The 18272-nt window shown below is 41.9% G+C and overlaps 1 protein-coding gene across 5 annotated transcripts; it reads right to left on the reverse strand.

Moving 5' to 3' along the window:
- Nucleotides 1-460: 460 nt before the first annotated feature.
- Nucleotides 461-12125, reverse strand: LOC135547485 (syntaxin-19-like). 5 transcript variants are annotated; one of them, XM_064976541.1, is made up of 5 exons: nt 11833-12125; nt 3614-3861; nt 3190-3426; nt 2767-2979; nt 461-2532 (listed from the first exon to the last, which is right to left on the reverse strand). In XM_064976541.1, the coding sequence occupies exons 2-5, from the start codon at nt 3842-3844 to the stop codon at nt 2308-2310; spliced, it is 906 nt and encodes a 301-aa protein (XP_064832613.1). In that variant the 5' UTR covers nt 3845-3861; nt 11833-12125; the 3' UTR covers nt 461-2307. The 5 variants fall into 5 exon arrangements, with proteins under 5 accessions (XP_064832613.1, XP_064832612.1, XP_064832611.1 ...); XM_064976540.1 differs by having other exon boundaries at nt 3614-3880; XM_064976539.1 differs by having other exon boundaries at nt 3614-3894.
- Nucleotides 12126-18272: the final 6147 nt, after the last annotated feature.

Below are 18272 nucleotides of genomic sequence, written 5' to 3' on the forward strand. Positions count from 1 at the left end.
GGTCACAGAGGTGACCAACAACCCGATGGTCACTCTGACAGAGCTCCAGAGTTCCTCTGTTGAGATGGGAGAACCTTCCAGAAGGACAACCATCTCTGCAGCACTCCACCAATCAGGCCTATTCGGTAGAGTGGCCAGACGGAAGCTGCTCCTCACTAAAAAGCACATGACAGCCAGCTTTGAGTTTCCCAAAAGGCACTGAATGGACACTCAGACCAGAAAAGAGAGAAACAAGATTGAGAAACAAGATTCTTTGATTTGATGACCTGCAAATAGCTGTGCAGCGACGCTCCCAATCCAACTTGACAGAGCTTGAGAAAATTGGCAGGGAAGAATGGGAGAAACTCCCCAAATACAGGTGTGCCAAGCTTGTACCGTCATACCCAAGAAGACTCTAGGCTGTAAACGATGCTAAAGGTGCTTCAACAAAGTACTGAGTAAAATGGTCTGATTTTTTGTAAAGTTTTTTTTATTTCTAATACATTTGCAAAAAAAATCTAAAAACCTATTTTCACTTTGTCATTATGGTGTATTGAGTGTAGATTGATGAGGAAGAAAGACCATTTAATGAATTTTAGAATAAGGCTGTAACGTTATAAAATGTGGAAAAAGTCAAGGGGTTTGAATACCTTCGGAAAGCATTGTGTGTCCTGTTCAGCTGTGTTAGAGCTGACCCACCTTTCTGATATCCTCCCTGTGCCCTGCAGTGTGTATCTAGACACATCCTGTTCTATGATATCAGTTAAACCTGTGTTACCAGTCAGGTCCATGAACACACTGTCCTCTGTGTAGACTCTGACATCAGACACCTGGGTCCACTGTTGACGCGCACGCACGCACGCACACACACACACACACACACACACACACACACACACACACACACACACACACACTATACTTGTGATGAATTTTGGGGATCAACAATTGATTCCCATTCAAAATCTTATTTTCCCTAAACCTAACCCTATCCTTAACCCTAACGTTAATCCCTAACTCTAAACCTAACGCTTAACCCTAAACTTAAACCTAACCTCTAACCCTAATTTTAACCTAAACCCTAATTCTAACCCTAACCCCTAAGCCTAAAATAGCTTTTTTACAAGTGAGGACCGTCCAAATATCTTCACTTCTCTGAATTTTAGTTGGTTTACTATTCTTGTTACTATTCTTGAGGACTTGACAAACACACACACACACATAAACGTGTCCCCCATACTTGGCCATATACTCGTGACCGGGCATTCCCCTGTGTTCACTGTGAGACATATCAGTATTTAATGAAGTACACTCCCACACAGCTGCTGCTATGACAAAGCACAGTGACACATTGAAATGTGTAATAGTTTCACCTAACACAGGATGTTTGTTCACAGTCAGAGAGTTTTAATCTTGATGTCTTTGTCTGAAAGCCATCTTCTGAAATGTTAAATGGCCTTAACGAAATAAAAAGTGATCAAACATATAACCACAGTGAAATAACATAATCCACAATGAGATTTTGAAATATTACAGACTTTCCATTGAGCCTGCCTGATTTGAAGTGAAACTCACAGGTAAATGCATTCATATGTAGAGTACCAGTCAAACATTTGGACACACCCACTCATTCAAAGGTTTTTCTTTATCTTCACTATTTTTTTACATTGTAGAATAATAGTGAAGACATCAAAACCATGAAATATCACATATGGAATCATGTAGTAACACATATTTATATTTTAGATTCTTCAAAGTAGCCACCTTTTGCCTTGATGACAGCTCTGTACACTCTTGGCATTCTCTCAACCAGCTTCACCTGGAATGCTAATGATAGTCCCACTAAACCAGATGGGATGGCGTATCGCTGCAGAATGCTATGGTAGTCATGCTGGTTAAGTGTGCCTTGAATTCTGCATAAATCACTGACAGTGTCACCAGCAAAACACCCACACACCATCACACCTCCCCTCCAAGCTTCAAGGTGGGAACCACACATGCAGAGATCATCTGTTCACTTACTCTGCGTCTCACAAAGACATGGAGGTTGGAAACAAAAATCTCAAATTTGTACTCATCAGACCAAATGACAGATTGCTACCGGTTTAATTTCCATTGCTCGTGTTTCTTTGCACAAGCAGGTCTCTTATTCTTATTGGTGTTCTTTAGTAGTGGTTTCTTTGCAGAAATTCGACTACGAAGGCCTGATTCACGCGGTGTCCTCCGAAGATTCTTATAAGTTAAATGCCACCTGCAGACTCTCCAGAACTCTTCCTCTCCCCATCTGAAAAACCTCCAGGGGCATCTCCAGTCTCTCCTCTATGTGCATCACCTCCAGGGGCAGCAACAGCAGCACAGCCTCCTCAAAGGGTTATTTTTCTTGTACCTGGCAGCCATTTTAAACTTCTCGTTACTGACGGCGACATAGTCCTGTGTCTTCTCTACGCTGGTCTGGATGTGATCTATGTAGTCTCCCTGCTCCTCCACCAAAATAAAGACATCCATAAACAGATCTCTCAGCTCTTTCATGTTGCTCTCCAGATTCACCAGCTCCTATAGTAGTTACAGAAAAGATTAGGACTGAACGTTAGTCAAGGAGTTGTCTGAATGGACTGTGAAATTGGTCTAAATTAGAGCCAATATTAGTGTTTGTCTGTCACAGACATACGAGGCCTACTGTAGATCTCCCTTACGGAAGGATTTCAAAGTCTTCTCTTTGCTTAGATAACGTAGTCTGGCATTCTCTTACACATCAAAACTTTTCTATGTTAATGTCATCACGCTTACCTTGTGTCTCTGCTCGATCTCAGACAGCTTAGAGCGTGTGATGCGTTCATTGTTGAGGAGGTTCTGGTTAAACACCTCCCACTTTCCCGCAGAAACCATTTGGTCCACTTCCTCCTCGGTGACGTCGCGACCAGACACCTCCAGCTGACGGATGATAAAGTGTTTACACCGCTCCTGTTTATTGAGAATGGAGTCGTTGTACAAACGCATCACCTAGGAGGGATAAAAGAGGAAAAGATACTTTAGACCAGAAACAGACATTTCTGTTCACTGTTAGCTTAGATAGTGCTAGCGGATATTCAAGAAGGCCACCATGTGCAAACTAAAGCTAACAAATATTTTTACGCTAATGTGTATGTGTTATTGAACACATCAGAAAAACACCATTGAAATAAAAGGTTATGATAACTTTTGGAGGGTGACCTGCTGGAATTGTCTGTGTAGCGCTGCGTGTTGGGAGCGTTGGATGCGTGTAGTGGCTGTAGCTAGTCCCTGCAGGCCTTCTAAACTCTGTGCCTTCTTGGAGAGGGCGTCCAGCCGTCTGTGGATGCTCTCTGCCTGCAGCTTGATGTCCCTTGTCACACTGCTCTCTTTCTTCATCACACTGAAACGACGCATGGCTGCCACCAGGCTCCTTTGATGCTGGCTAAAATTCTTCACCTGGGGAGATGGAGAAGAGGATTCAGTCAAACTATAAATGAACAACAAGGATTTATAGAGCATCCTTCCACCTCCGGAATTCACCACAGTATTATCATGGACATTAAGTTGCAGTCCAACTAAGGTGCAGGCTTTGAGGATCGAATGGTGTATACCACTCTTAGGAGGAATATGTAAGATCACTCACCTCGGTTTCGAGCTCAGTGATGTCACCGCGGATATGCTGAGCCTCAGACAGGAAGTTGTCCAGGACTGGTTCCTCCTCAAACACCACAGCCTGCTGCGGGGTGGCGACACTAACCCACGCTGGGTCATCTGGGTCAGCATCTTCCTCAGGGAATGGAGTCTCATCTGCCTTGTTTCTTGCCTCGCGGAACTCCTGGGCCCTCTGACGCAGCTCCTCCAGACGGTCCCTCATGGTCAGAGAGGAGATCCCTCAGGAGGATAGCAGAACCTGTCAGTTCAGGCCTTTTGGTAAAGTTAGCACCACAGAACAGAGCCTAAACATTTTAGAACAAGGCTGTAACGTAGCAAAATCTGGAAAAAGTCAAGGGGTCTGAATACGTTCCAAATGCACTGTTTATGGGTATGCCTAAAGAGAAGACCAAAACACTGTTTATGGGTATGCCTAAAGAGAAGACCAAAACACTGTTTATGGGTATGCCTAAAGAGAAGACCAAAACACTGTTTATGGGTATGCCTAAAGAAGACCAAAACACTGTTTATGGGTACCTAAAGAGAAGAAAACACTGTTTATGGGTATGCCTAAAGAGAAGACCAAAACACTGTTTATGGGTATGCCTAAAGAGAAGACCAAAACACTGTTTATGGGTATGCCTAAAGAGAAGACCAAAACACTGTTTATGGGTATGCCTAAAGAGAAGACCAAAACACTGTTTATGGGTATGCCTAAAGAGAAGACCAAAACACTGTTTATGGGTATGACCAAAACAAGAGAAGACCAAAACACTGTTTATGGGTATGCCTAAAGAGAAGACCAAAACACTGTTTATGGGTATGCCTAAAGAGAAGACCAAAACACTGTTTATGGGTATGCCTAAAGAGAAGACCAAAACACTGTTTATGGGTATGCCTAAAGAGAAGACCAAAACACTGTTTATGGGTATGCCTAAAGAGAAGACCAAAACACTGTTTATGGGTATGCCTAAAGAGAAGACCAAAACACTGTTTATGGGTATGCCTAAAGAGAAGACCAAAACACTGTTTATGGGTATGCCTAAAGAGAAGACCAAAACACTGTTTATGGGTATGCCTAAAGAGAAGACCAAAACACTGTTTATGGGTATGCCTAAAGAGAAGACCAAAACACTGTTTATGGGTATGCCTAAAGAGAAGACCAAAACACTGTTTATGGGTATGCCTAAAGAGAAGACCAAAACACTGTTTATGGGTATGCCTAAAGAGAAGACCAAAACACTGTTTATGGGTATGCCTAAAGAGAAGACCAAAACACTGTTTATGGGTATGCCTAAAGAGAAGACCAAAACACTGTTTATGGGTATGCCTAAAGAGAAGACCAAAAAAGAGAAGACCAAAACACTGTTTATGGGTATGCCTAAAGAGAAGACCAAAACACTGTTTATGGGTATGCCTAAAGAGAAGACCAAAACACTGTTTATGGGTATGCCTAAAGAGAAGACCAAAACACTGTTTATGGGTATGCCTAAAGAGAAGACCAAAACACTGTTTTGAACAAAGCCGTTTCAGTCAACACTTTTTACCAGGTGACCTTTCCTTTCTTGTTCATCCCAATTAATCATCATTACAATGAGGAACTCAAGATTGTATGAGGTAAATATTTACATTGGTGTGTCCACTTTGAACTGAAATCGCGTCTATCTTCACTTTGTTTGTTTATAGCATCGCAACCCCGCTAACACATTTGGTTTCTTGGAAGTTGTGGGAACGTATGTTTTTGGCTTCGCATTGGTTGTGGGAACAAATCCATAAGTTTCCTGAACAGTAAAATTTAATGTTTTTTAAACATTATGAGAAAAGAAGTAAAAATGTTGCATCCACAGGGAATGCTTATTTTTAGGTTGCAGGGAAACCTGAGAACATCTTAGGTTTTATTAATGCCCTGAGGTTATTTAGACATTTTTTAATAACTTCCTTAAAACTTTCAAAAACACTGTTCGCTTATTTGGGGTTAACTTTATTGAAGCACAGATAGGACACATGGAAATGTATTTCCTTAGCCATTTATCACGCAAACATTTAGTTTTTTGTGACAAGCACAGCATCAGTGAGATTCCAACCTTTAACCTTCTGGTTTTATCCATGGAATAAGTCTACTATGGCACCAGGATGGAGCTATCATACCATGTTTTTTTAAGCATACAAAGCTGTTCATTTTAGTCTATTCAAACAGACCCCATTTCAAAGGAAACAAACACTTATTAAGATCAGGTGTGGCCAACTAGTGGGCGCGCCCAACTCCCCTGAACATACTTAACAACATCGAGGATAGAGAGAGTTTTGTTGATGCTCAGAATGGAAAATTGGCCTATATGTTTTTAAATAACATTTTTAGAATGTTATCTGAAAGTTACTAAAGTTTTATTGTGGTTTTGATGGAAGGTTTCTTAAAGTTCTTGGAACAAGTTGATAGAAGCAAGAGGAAACCTGTAGGAAAGGTTATGCTAAAATGCTGAAATTCCCATAGAAGAACACTGTTTCCTAATGTTCTCTGAACTATTTGAGAACATTCCCAATGTTCAACCAGTCTGAGAGCGTTCCTGAAATATTACCAACATTGAAATTAAATGTAACAATGTTTGAATTTTTAGGAAACTTTCTGTTAATGTAATGAAATACCAATAAATAAAGTATTTTGTCAGAATGTTATGTACTGGCTGAGAAGCTCTTCTATAGTTAATAATGCATAGACAAGATTAACATTCCTGAGAAATTCCTTAAGCCCTTTGGTCCACTAAGCTACAAGTAGTGTGGCAGGGAGAGATGGATGGGCACAACGTTTATCTGCAGCACCAGTGAATCTACTTCAGCTTTTCTTCCCATGAGAACTTGTTTATGTTTTTGTTGCAAGCCATTTCCCTTCACTAGTATATCTCCCTGACATAACGATATAATGAGAGCGCTCAGAGAAGTGACCTTTTAACACACACACACACACACACACACACACACACACACACACACACACACACACACACACACACACACACACACACACACACACACACACACACACAGCTAGACAGCAGAAAATGTGGATTATTATAACAGTTTGTAGGTTTCATAAGTTTATTCTGAAGCGCATATATACCACATTTCCTATTTTCTGGATAGTTTGGAGTACCCCCAGCTAGCACATAACGTTCTGGGAACTATGTTTCTTAGAGCTTTGTGAGAGCATGGTTGTCCTATGCGTATTTAGCATACAGCCTTCCCACAACTTTCTGGGATTGGTGCAGGATACTTGCTTGACTTAGGAACATTCACAGCACATTTAAGGAACTTGACAAAAACATTTATTGTCTTTGTTATTTTAACCTTTGTGTTGTCTTTAGGGTCAAAATTGACCTGCCACTATGTTTAAAAAAACTTATTTGGGATAGCGGGCAGCATTTTCACTTTGGATGAATAGCGTGCACAGAGTGAACTGCCCCCTTACTCAGCCTCAGATGCTAAGTTCAAAACAGTTCAACTAAGCTGGTAATGTTATGAAAAGTCTTATTGAACCATTCAGTGAAAGTTTTTAAGAAAGTTATTCAAAAATCCCCAAACAACCTAGACTTTCCGTTAATAAAACCTACCGGGAAAACTTTCAAAGAACCGTAGTAAAACATTCTAAAAAGGAACATTCACTGAACAGGCGACATTTTCACTTCCGTTCTCAGAATGTAAAAAAAATAACAACCGTTTTACCAGTCAGGAAACGTATGGCTTCATTCCCAACCACTGGGAAAACAAAAATATACATTCCCACAACTTTGAAGGAACCAAATGTGCTAGCTAGACCTGAACCATTAGAATGGGTGGAGTGAACAGAATGTGTGTTTTGAATGAAATGTAGTATTGGAATCACAGACTATCCAATTACCAGATACAGTGCCTTGCGAAAGTATTCGGCCCCCTTGAACTTTCCGACCTTTTGCCACATTTCAGGCTTCAAATATAAAGATATAAAACTGTATTTTTTGTGAAGAATCAACAACAAGTGGGACACAATCATGAAGTGGAACGACATTTATTGGATATTTCAAACTTTTTTAACAAATCAAAAACTGAAAAATTGGGCGTGCAAAATTATTCAGCCCCTTTACTTTCAGCAAACTCTCTCCAGAAGTTCAGTGAGGATCTCTGAATGATCCAATGTTGACCTAAATGACTAATGATGATAAATACAATCCACCTGTGTGTAATCAAGTCTCCGTACAAATGCACCACCACTGTGATAGTCTCAGAGGTCCGTTAAAAGCGCAGAGAGCATCATGAAGAACAAGGAACACACCAGGCAGGTCCGAGATACTGTTGTGAAGAAGTTTAAAGCCGGATTTCGATACAAAAGATTTCCCAAGCTTTAAACATCCCAAGGAGCACTGTGCAAGCGATAATATTGAAATGGAAAGAGTATCAGACCACTGCAAATCTACCAAGACCTGGCCATCCCTCTAAACTTTCAGCTCATACAAGGAGAAGGCTGATCAGAGATGCAGCCAAGAGGCCCATGATCACTCTGGATGAACTGCAGAGATCTACAGCTGAGGTGGGAGACTCTGTCCATAGGACAACAATCAGTCGTATATTGCACAAATCTGGCCTTTATGGAAGAATGGCAAGAAAAAGCCATTTCTTAAAGATATCCATAAAAAGTGTTGTTTAAAGTTTGTCAAAAGCCACCTGGGAGACACACCAAACATGTGGAAGATGGTGCTCTGGTCAGATGAAACCAAAATTGAACTTTTTGGCAACAATGCAAAACGTTATGTTTGGCGTAAAAGCAACACAGCTCATCACCCTGAACACACCATACCCACTGTCAAACATGGTGGTGGCAGCATCATGGTTTGGGCCTGCTTTTCTTCAGCAGGGACAGGGAAGATGGTTAAAATTGATGGGAAGATGGATGGAGCCAAATACAGGACCATTCTGGAAGAAAACCTGATGGAGTCTGCAAAAGACCTGAGACTGGGACGGAGATTTGTCTTCCAACAAGACAATGATCCAAAACCTAAAGCAAAATCTACAATGGAATGGTTCAAAAATAAACATATCCAGGTGTTAGAATGCCAAGTCAAAGTCCAGACCTGAATCCAATCGAGAATCTGTGGAAAGAACTGAAAACTGCTGTTCACAAATGCTCTCCATCCAACCTCACTGAGCTCGAGCTGTTTTGCAAGGAGCAATGGGAAAAAATGTCAGTCTCTCGATGTGCAAAACTAATAGAGACATACCCCAAGTGACTTACAGCTGTAATCGCAGCAAAAGGTGGCGCTACAAAGTATTAACTTAAGGGGGCTGAATAATTTTGCACGCCCAATTTTTCAGTTTTTGATTTGTTCAAAAGTTTGAAATATCCAATAAATGTCGTTCCACTTCATGATTGTGTCCCACTTGTTGTTGATTCTTCACAAAAAAATACAGTTTTATATCTTTATGTTTGAAGCCTGAAATGTGGCAAAAGGTCGCAAAGTTCAAGGGGGCCGAATACTTTCGCAAGGCACTGTAGATTACAAAAAGGAAAGCCCATGAAAAACCCTTTCGTGTGTGTGTGTGTGTGTGTGTGTGTGTGTGTGTGTGTGTGTGTGTGTGTGTGTAGCCATTACAATCTCATAGACTGGGTTTATGAATGTAAGAGTGGTCATTGTTATCTGTGCTTAGACTTTGGGGCGGCAGGGTAGCCTAGTGGTTAGCGCGTTGGACTAGTAACCGGAAGGTTGCATGTTTGAACCCCTGAGCTGACAAGGTACAAATCTGTACCACTGTTCCTAGGATGTCATTGAAAATAAGAATTTGTTCTTAACTGACTTGCCTAGTTAAATAAAGGTTCAAATAAAGACTGCAGCAGTGCTAAAGTGGGAGACCTATTCTAACACAACAGACCTTCTCTAGGCAGGTTAAAACTGTAGAATTACAACTACTAGATCATACATTTCCAATCAAGTCAACTTTTAATGGTCTGGTTATTGTAACTCTATGATTCAGACATGGGCTTCAACCGATTCTAGAACAATGTGAGATTTAGCCTGAAAACCAGGGCATAAACTCTGTCTGAATGTTGCTATGGTTTGATATGTTCTCTGACTGTTTTCCAAATGTCCATCTGTTCAACTGTCACAGAGTTTATGAGGGAGCTAACTGTTGACATTAATTTGTCAGCATAATGCAGCTGCTCTGTTGAGGTGAATTGGATAAAGAAATGTCCTCTTTTGTCAAAACAACTGAGCTCATAACAAATTAATTAACAATTGAAGCCCACCTTTTTGTGTTCTTGAGAACCTTGAATTTCATCTGACAGAGTAATAGTATATAGTGGGTATCATAAGTATTCACCACTTTTGGATTTAGTTGTGTGACAAAGTGGGATTGAAATGGATTTAGTTGTGTGACAAAGTGGGATTGAAATGGTTGGGAGTTTTTGTCATTGATCTACACAAAATACTCCATAATGTCAAAGTGAAAAGAACATTCTACAAATGTTAGCAAATTAATAAAAATGTAATGACTCAAATATAGTTGTTGCAAAATGATTCACCCCTTTTGTGTAGGCAAGCCTAAATTTGTTCAGGGACTATTTATTGTCTTACAAATCATGTAATAAATGACATGTACTCACTCTGTGTGAAATAATAAGGGTTGACATGATTTTTGAATGACTACCCCTTTCTCTTTCTCCCATATATACAACATCTGTAAGGTCCCTTAGTCAAGTATTGAATTTCAAGCACAGGTTCAACTGCAAAGACCAGGAAGCTTTTCAAAAGCCTCAAAGAAAGGCAGTGGTTGGTAGATGGGTAACAATAACATGGTCAAATTCATAATTATGCTGTGGATGATATATTAAACTGACTAGACAAAACAAAGATACAGTCGCTGCAGGACAGGAAGGAAACTGTTCGGGGATGTCACCATGAGGCCATTGGTAATTTTAAAACAGCTACAGAGTTCAATGGCTGTAAAGGGAGAACACTGGATGGATCAACAACATTGTAGTAAAATAATAATAACGACCTGAATGACAGAGTGAAAAGAAGATTTCATATATACAGATTAAAAATATTCTAAAACACCCTGAATGCAACAAGGCACTGAAGTAAAACTGTGAAAGAAAACATGGCAAAGGAATAAACTATTTGTCCTAAACACAAAGCCTTATGTTTTTGGCTCATCCAACACAAGGTGTAATTGCTGCCAAAAGTGTTTCTGTCGACTAAGTGGGGTGAATACTTATTTAATCAAGGTATATTAGTGTTTTGTTTTTTATTAATACAATTTTAATAAAACACAGTTAAATGCATTTCAATCCCACTTTGTAATGCAACAAAATGTGAAAAAATCCAAGGGTGGGTGATACCCACGGTACACTTGAGAAAATACAGTGTGGACACCCCTTCAAATTTGTGAATTCAGCTATTTCAGCCACACCACTGCTGACAAGGTGTATAAAATCGAGCACATAGCCATGCAATCTCCATAGACAAACATTGGCAGTGGAATGGCCTTACTGAAGAGCTCAGTGACTTAACATGGCACCGTCATAGGATGCCACATTTCCAACAAAGTCAGTTCATACAATTTCTCCCCTGTTTGAGCTGTACTGGTCAACTGTAAGTGCTGTTATTGTGAAGTGGAAACATCTAGGAACAACAATGGCTCAGCCGCAAAGTCACGCTTCACGCTTCACCATTGGACAAATCTGGGTTTGGCCGATGCCAGGAGAACGCTACCTACCACAATGCATAGTGCCAGCTGTAAAGTTTGGTGGAGGAGGAATAAGGGTCTGGAGATTTTTTTCCTGGTTCGGGCTAGGCCCCTTAGTTTAAGTGAAAGGAAATCTTAATGCTACAGCATACAAATCCATTCTAGATGATCCTATGCTTCCAACTTTGTGGCAACAGTTTGGGGAAGAGCCTTTCCTGTTTCAGGATGACAATGCCTCTATGCACAAAGCGAGGTCTCTACAGAAAGGGTTTGAAAAGATCGTTGTGGAAGAACTTGACTGACCTGCAAAGAGCCTGACCTCAACCCCATCGAACACCTTTGGGATGAATTGAAATGCAGACTGCAAACCAGGCCTAATCACCCAACATCAGTGCCCCGACCTCAGTAATGCTCTTGTGGCTGAAGTCCCTGCAGCAATGTTCCAACATCTAGTGGAAAGCTTCCCAGAAGCAGGAAGGCATGAGTTGTTCTATTTACCTTGTTGCAGTTAGTAGTCCTTGTTGTAGTTAGTAGTCCTTGTTGTAGAAACTACCCTTTATTCCTGACCAGGAATGTAACTGCCACTTGAGCCAAGCCATGGAGAGTGGATTTCTCCATAACGTATCCATAAAGTTAACAACATGTTTATCCCATCCTCCTGAACATAATCCTCATGGCATCTTCTTAGCCCTCCACTTCAAAGACCTGTTAGCTGTAGGACATAGGTGTGCCTGTTCTGTTAGTTTTCCTCTATGTTAACAGTTAGCCAGAAAACTGCTATAACAGAGGAATAACTTCACTTCCCAGATAATCTGGTTCTGCCAGTCTGGCCACACCCTTTCTCTCAAGAAGAACTCTCTGTGGCCAATGGGAGAGGAACTGATTAGCCTATCTGAAGAAAGAAAGGGAAGGATATTAAGTCAGTGGGAGAAGGGAGAGCACATAGGGAGAACTCCAACTCCTACTCTACCCCAGGAGCTGCTCAAACAACAGGGAGCCTCATCACAGAACAAATAGAGCTGTATTGTGTAGAACAGCAATGACTCAGATGTATAGAATAAGTTGCTTTAGCTCTATACATTACATTTCTATGTGTAATGGTGCATCCTGCCAGTTAAGCCCCTGGTCTGGCCCTATTGTGTTTCTCAGGCTCCAGCGGCTTTACTGAGCATAGCTGGCAAATTGTTTCTGACAAGTCCCGAAATTCCAGGAACGTTTGAGGAGGGAAGGGACATGGTCCTACTCTACACCCTTAGAATGGCTGTTTCTAGAGTGTTGAACTGTTGTCATCAAAAAGATGGTTACCTAAAATAAAACACTGACCAACACTGAATGTTTTTGTTGGATGAAAGCCATATGTGTATGGGATTCATAACCAGCACAGGGTGGAGGATAGAATGTCAACCAACAGTAAGACATAATAAAGCAGAATTATAATTACCAGCTTTTACTAAACAAGGGCATTCATCAGCTTTAACTGGCTGGATGACTCATTCCCTAATGTGTAGATGTTATGACAACAAAATGATATTGTGACATGTGTGTTGTCAGGTGTGCCATATTCATCTGTGTCAACACTAAGAGATTGAGTGGATAACGGCCCACAACCGAGACCTAATTTGCGTTACCTGACCCATCTCTCTCTCTCTCTCTCGCTCTCTCTCTTGCTTTCTCACTCTCGCTCTCTCTCACGCTCTTTCTCACACTCTCACTCATAGGCTTGCCAATAATCAGGACCTGTCTGGGGCTCTGGGAGAGGTGGAGCTGATACACTGTCTCTCTCTGGAGAAACTGGTCAACAGACACCAATGTCGCTGCCTCATTGTAAGTGTCTCATGCCATAGCATACATTGTTGAAGGCTAAAGGCCAGCTCAGAATTTGTGTAAGAGGAACATGCCCTTGTGTTGTTCTTGTAGAAGTTGTGCTTAGCTGTGCTTGGCTCAGGGAAGACCCTGGATAAGTCCATCAGCGAGGGAGTAGAATGGCTACTGGACTACATCTCCCATGATTATAAGACTATTAATGAGCGTGTGCAGATGGATACAGCACATAAGAGGGCCAGAAAGGAGGACAAGAGAAAAAGAGAAGAGATAGCATGCTTGGAGAAAGAGGACAGGTGAGAAAAGACGAAGAGGGGAGAGATGAAGGGGACATACTAGAAGAGGGGAGAGGTGAAGGGGACATACTAGAAGAGGGAGAGGTGAAGGGGACATACTAAAAGAGGGAGAGGTGAAATGGACATACTAGAAGAGGGAGAGGTGAAGGGGACATACTAGAAGAGGGAGAGGTGAAGGGGACATACTAGAAGATGGGAGAGGTGAAGGGGACATACTAGAAGATGGGAGAGGTGAAGGGGACATACTAGAAGAGGGAGAGGTGAAGGGGACATACTAGAAGAGGGAGAGGTGAAGGGGACATACTAGAAGAGGGGAGAGGTGAAGGGGACATACTAGAAGAGGGAGAGGTGAAGGGGACATACTAGAAGAGGGGAGAGGTGAAGGGGACATACTAGAAGAGGGAGCGATGAGGTGGATAAGATGAGAGGATGAGTTGAGGAGAAAAAAAGCTTGACTGTATAATGCTTTCAAATGAAATGCATGTGCATTTCTCTATGCACCATGGTGATTACTGCTACCCAGTGAGATAAGCTGCTGCATGTGTAGTGCTCTCAGTATGCCTGTTATAATTAAATGGCCCTCAGGGTGTCTGATTTGATACCACTTACTGTGGAGAAGGTCAACAACAAAGAACATACTGAGTCATGGGTCACATCAATAGTATCTGTTTTTAGGGCCTTGGAAATGTTGTCTTTTCAAGATTGTTGTCTTGTAGAGAATGTGGTCTCTTTAGCTATGTGTGGGAGTCGAATGTATCCAGAAAAAATATGTTGTGTTTACTTCTGAAGAGATACAGCGTGGAGGGGAGGAGGAGGAGAGATGGAAGGGAGAGAAGAGAGGTCAGGGGCAGGGCAAAGATGAGGAACTTACAAACAATCAGAGAGGTTGATACTGAGGAGAGAGAGCTGGCCCAGTAAAATGAGCCAATGAAAGAGGGTAGGTACTACTGTAGCCAACCACATCAAAAAATAGTACAGTTTACTGTATAATACTACTGTACTTACTATAGAAGTCTATAGTAAACTGTAGTATACTGTAGAATACTATACCACACACTGTAGTATCACTCAATCATGTGTCGTACTTACTATAGAATGTTGTAGTATACTGTAATATACTATAGTAAATACCATACTATTACCTGCAATAAAAAGCACTGTCCGCAAATACACCTTTTCAATATAGTAAATAAATACTACAGTATTTCATTTGCATGTACCCTGCCCATTTCCCTCCGCCATATCACAGTTTGTGCCTCCCATAAGTGAGAGACCTACATGCCAAGTATACTCCATATATTCTGTTACTTACAGGTTATAGAAAAGAGCAGAAGCTTTTAACTATGTTCTTTTAGTATTTCTCCAGTAGGTTTCCTGACGGAGAAAGCCTCCACTTCTATGTCAAAGATAATAAAACAAAAATACTATAGCAAATACTACAGTAATGTCTACAAAAACCCTACAGTAAATACTACAGTATACTACAGTTTGCAAAAACACTACATTCATTCCAATAGTATATTACTGTTGTTTTCTTTTACTAACTTATTTATACTGCAGTTAACTGTAAATACTACAGCATACTGCAGTAAACTTTAGTGAATACTACACTAAAGTCAGCAAACACACTACAGTGAATACTACTAGTAGTATTTTTACCATTGTATACTATATTTTTCATGTGGGCACTGTAGAATACTGTAGTGTTGTAGAAAACAAAATCACTCTCTGGCCTGTTCTGAAAAACAACATGGTAGTTACTTGGTTCATTTCGCCCTTTGATAGGGTTTTGAATACCCCTATCAAATGGATCTTAACAAGTGCATATGGCCTGTGGATAGGAATTGTTTGGTCATCCTGTCTGGGTTGGCGCCCCCCCCCCCCCTTGGGTTGTGCCATGGCGGAGATTTTTGCGGGCTATACTCAGCTTTGTCTCAGGATGGTAAGTTGGTGGTTGAAGATATCCCTCTAGTGGTGTGGGGGCTGTGCTTTGGCAAAGAGGGTGGGGTTATATCCTTCCTGTTTGGCCCTGTCCGGGGGTGTCCTCGGATGGGGCCACAGTGTCTCCTGACCCCTCCTGTCTCAGCCTCCAGTATTTATGCTGCAGTAGTTTATGTGTCGGGGGGCTGGGGTCAGTTTGTTATATCTGGAGTACTTCTCCTGTCCAATTCGGTGTCCTGTGTGAATCTAAGTGTGCGTTCTCTAATTCTCTCCTTCTCTCGGAGGAGGACCTGGGCCCTAGGACCATGCCCCAGGACTACCTGACATGATGACTCCTTGCTGTCCCCAGTCCACCTGGCCATGCTGCTGCTCCAGTTTCAACTGTTCTGCCTTTTTATTATTCGACAATGCTGGTCATTTATGAACATTTGAACATCTTGGCAATGTTCTGTTATAATCTCCACCCGGCACAGCCGGAAGAGGACTGGCCACCCCACATATGCTCTCTCTAATTCTCTTTCTTTCTCTCTCTCGGAGGACCTGAGCCCTAGGACCATGCCCCAGGACTACCTGACATGATGACTCCTTGCTGTCCCCAGTCCACCTGGCCGTGCTGCTGCTCCAGTTTCAACTGTTCTGCCTTTTTATTATTCGACCATGCTGGTCATTTATGAACATTTGAACATCTTGGCCATGTTCTGTTATAATCTCTACCCGGCACAGCCAGAAGAAGACTGGCCACCCCACATAGCCTGGTTCCTCTCTAGGTTTCTTCCAAGGTTTTGGCCTTTCTAGGGAGTTTTTCCTAACCACCTGCATTGCTTGCTGTTTGGGGTTTTAAGCTGGGTTTCTGTACAGCACTTTGAGATATCAGCTGATGTACGAAGGTCTATATAAATAAATTTGATTTGATTTGATAATTCACTGTCTCTCCTGATCCCAGGACCAAAGGCCTAAAGGCCAAAGACACGTCAAGTCCCCCAAGATTCTACCAACTCTCCAAACTCTTATTCAAACAAACATTGTAACCCTGGGAATACTCGCATCAATCCATTCTAGAGTTTATCTACCAGTCTGGGGAGATTTGAGCCTTGATCTGGTATTTACTGTAACTCAGACTTATGGTGTGTTCCCTGTCAGTCTGTTGTAAATCAATATTTTTGCATGTCTGTGTGTACAGAGGAGGAGAGACTGAGGGAGCAGGGGAAGGAGAGGCTGGGAGAGGAGGAGAGGAAAGAAGTGGAATGGGGAGAAAATGAGAGGAAAATAGATCAAGAGAATTTGCTGAAGAGGAGGCCCAGAGTCGTCCCGCTGTCAACAGAATACCTCCTTGCATGGATGAGGAAGTGAATGAATGAGGAAGTTCAATCAGCTGGCAGCAAATAAAAATGATAAACATCTTTAGGAAATGCCATCAACTGCAGATCTTTATCAAACAGAACGACAGTTAATCATGATGTACTGAAAGTGTCACGTTGTATAAATGATTGGAGACAGGTGCAGAAATACATAATATGGGGTTTTAATACTCCACCCAAAAGTACAACATGCCATGAAAGGCACAGGGACGAAGCCCAAAACAAACAAGTATACAAAAACACAGGGAAGTAACCCAAACAACAGAGCGAGGTTAAACCCATAATAACAATACACGGGACGCGACCCGTAATAACAATACACGGGATGAGACCGTAATAACAATACACGGGACGAGACCTGTAATAACAATACACGGGACGAGACCCGTAATAACAATACACGGGACGAGACCCGTAATAACAACAATACGGGACGAGACCCGTAATAACAATACACTGGACGAGACCCGTAATAACAATACACGGGACGAGACCCGTAATAACAATACACGGGAGGACGAGACCGTAATAACAATACACGGGACGAGACCCGTAATAACAATACACGGGACGAGACCGTAATAACAATACACGACCGTAATAACAAGACCCGAGATTGTAATAACAATACACGGGATGAGACCGTAATAACAATACACGGGACGAGACCGTAATAACAATACGGGACGAGACCGTAATAACAATACACGGGACGAGACCCGTAATAACAATACGGGACGGACGTAATAACAATACACGGGACGAGACTGTAATAACAATGCACGAGACCGTAATAACAATGACGGGGAGACCGTAATAACAATACACGGGATGAGACCCGTAATAACAATACGGGACGAGACCGTAATAACAATACGGGACGAGACGTAATAACAATGCACGGGACGAGACCGTAATAACAATACATGGGACAGACCCGTAATAACAACACGGGACGAGACCCGTAATAGACCCGTAATACACGGGACGAGACCCGTAATAACAATACACGGGACGAGACCCGTAATAACAATACACGGGACGAGACCCGTAATAACAATACAAGGGACGAGACCGTAATAACAATACACGGGACGAGACCGTAATAACAATACACGGGACGAGACCCGTAATAACAATACACGGGACGAGACCGTAATAACAATACACGGGACCCATAATTACAATACACGGGACGAGGCCCGTAATAACAATACACGGGACGAGACTGTAATAACAATACACGGGACGAGACCGTAATAACAATACACGGGACGAGACCCGTAATAACAATACACGGGACGAGACCCGTAATAACAATACACGGGACGAGACCCGTAATAACAATACACGGGACGAGACCCGTAATAACAATACACGGGATGAGACCGTAATAACAATACACGGGATGAGACCCTTAATAACAATACACGGGACGAGACCCGTAATAACAATACACGGGACGAGACCGTAATAACAATACACGGGACGAGACCGTAATAACAATACACGGGACGAGACC

This window comes from Oncorhynchus masou, chromosome 10 (assembly GCF_036934945.1).
Source record: "Oncorhynchus masou masou isolate Uvic2021 chromosome 10, UVic_Omas_1.1, whole genome shotgun sequence".
In the NCBI taxonomy this organism is placed as follows: Eukaryota; Metazoa; Chordata; class Actinopteri; order Salmoniformes; family Salmonidae; genus Oncorhynchus; species Oncorhynchus masou.

Bases quoted from the DNA above. Each gene is read 5' to 3' on its own strand.
- LOC135547485 (XM_064976541.1), bottom strand. From the start codon at position 3,844: ATGAGGGACCGTCTGGAGGAGCTGCGTCAGAGGGCCCAGGAGTTCCGC. The intron at 3,427-3,613 runs GTGAGTGATCTT...CCATCTCCCCAG, and splicing joins TCACTGAGCTCGAAACCGAG to GTGAAGAATTTTAGCCAGCA. The intron at 2,533-2,766 runs GTAAGCGTGATG...TAACTACTATAG, and splicing joins AGATCGAGCAGAGACACAAG to GAGCTGGTGAATCTGGAGAG.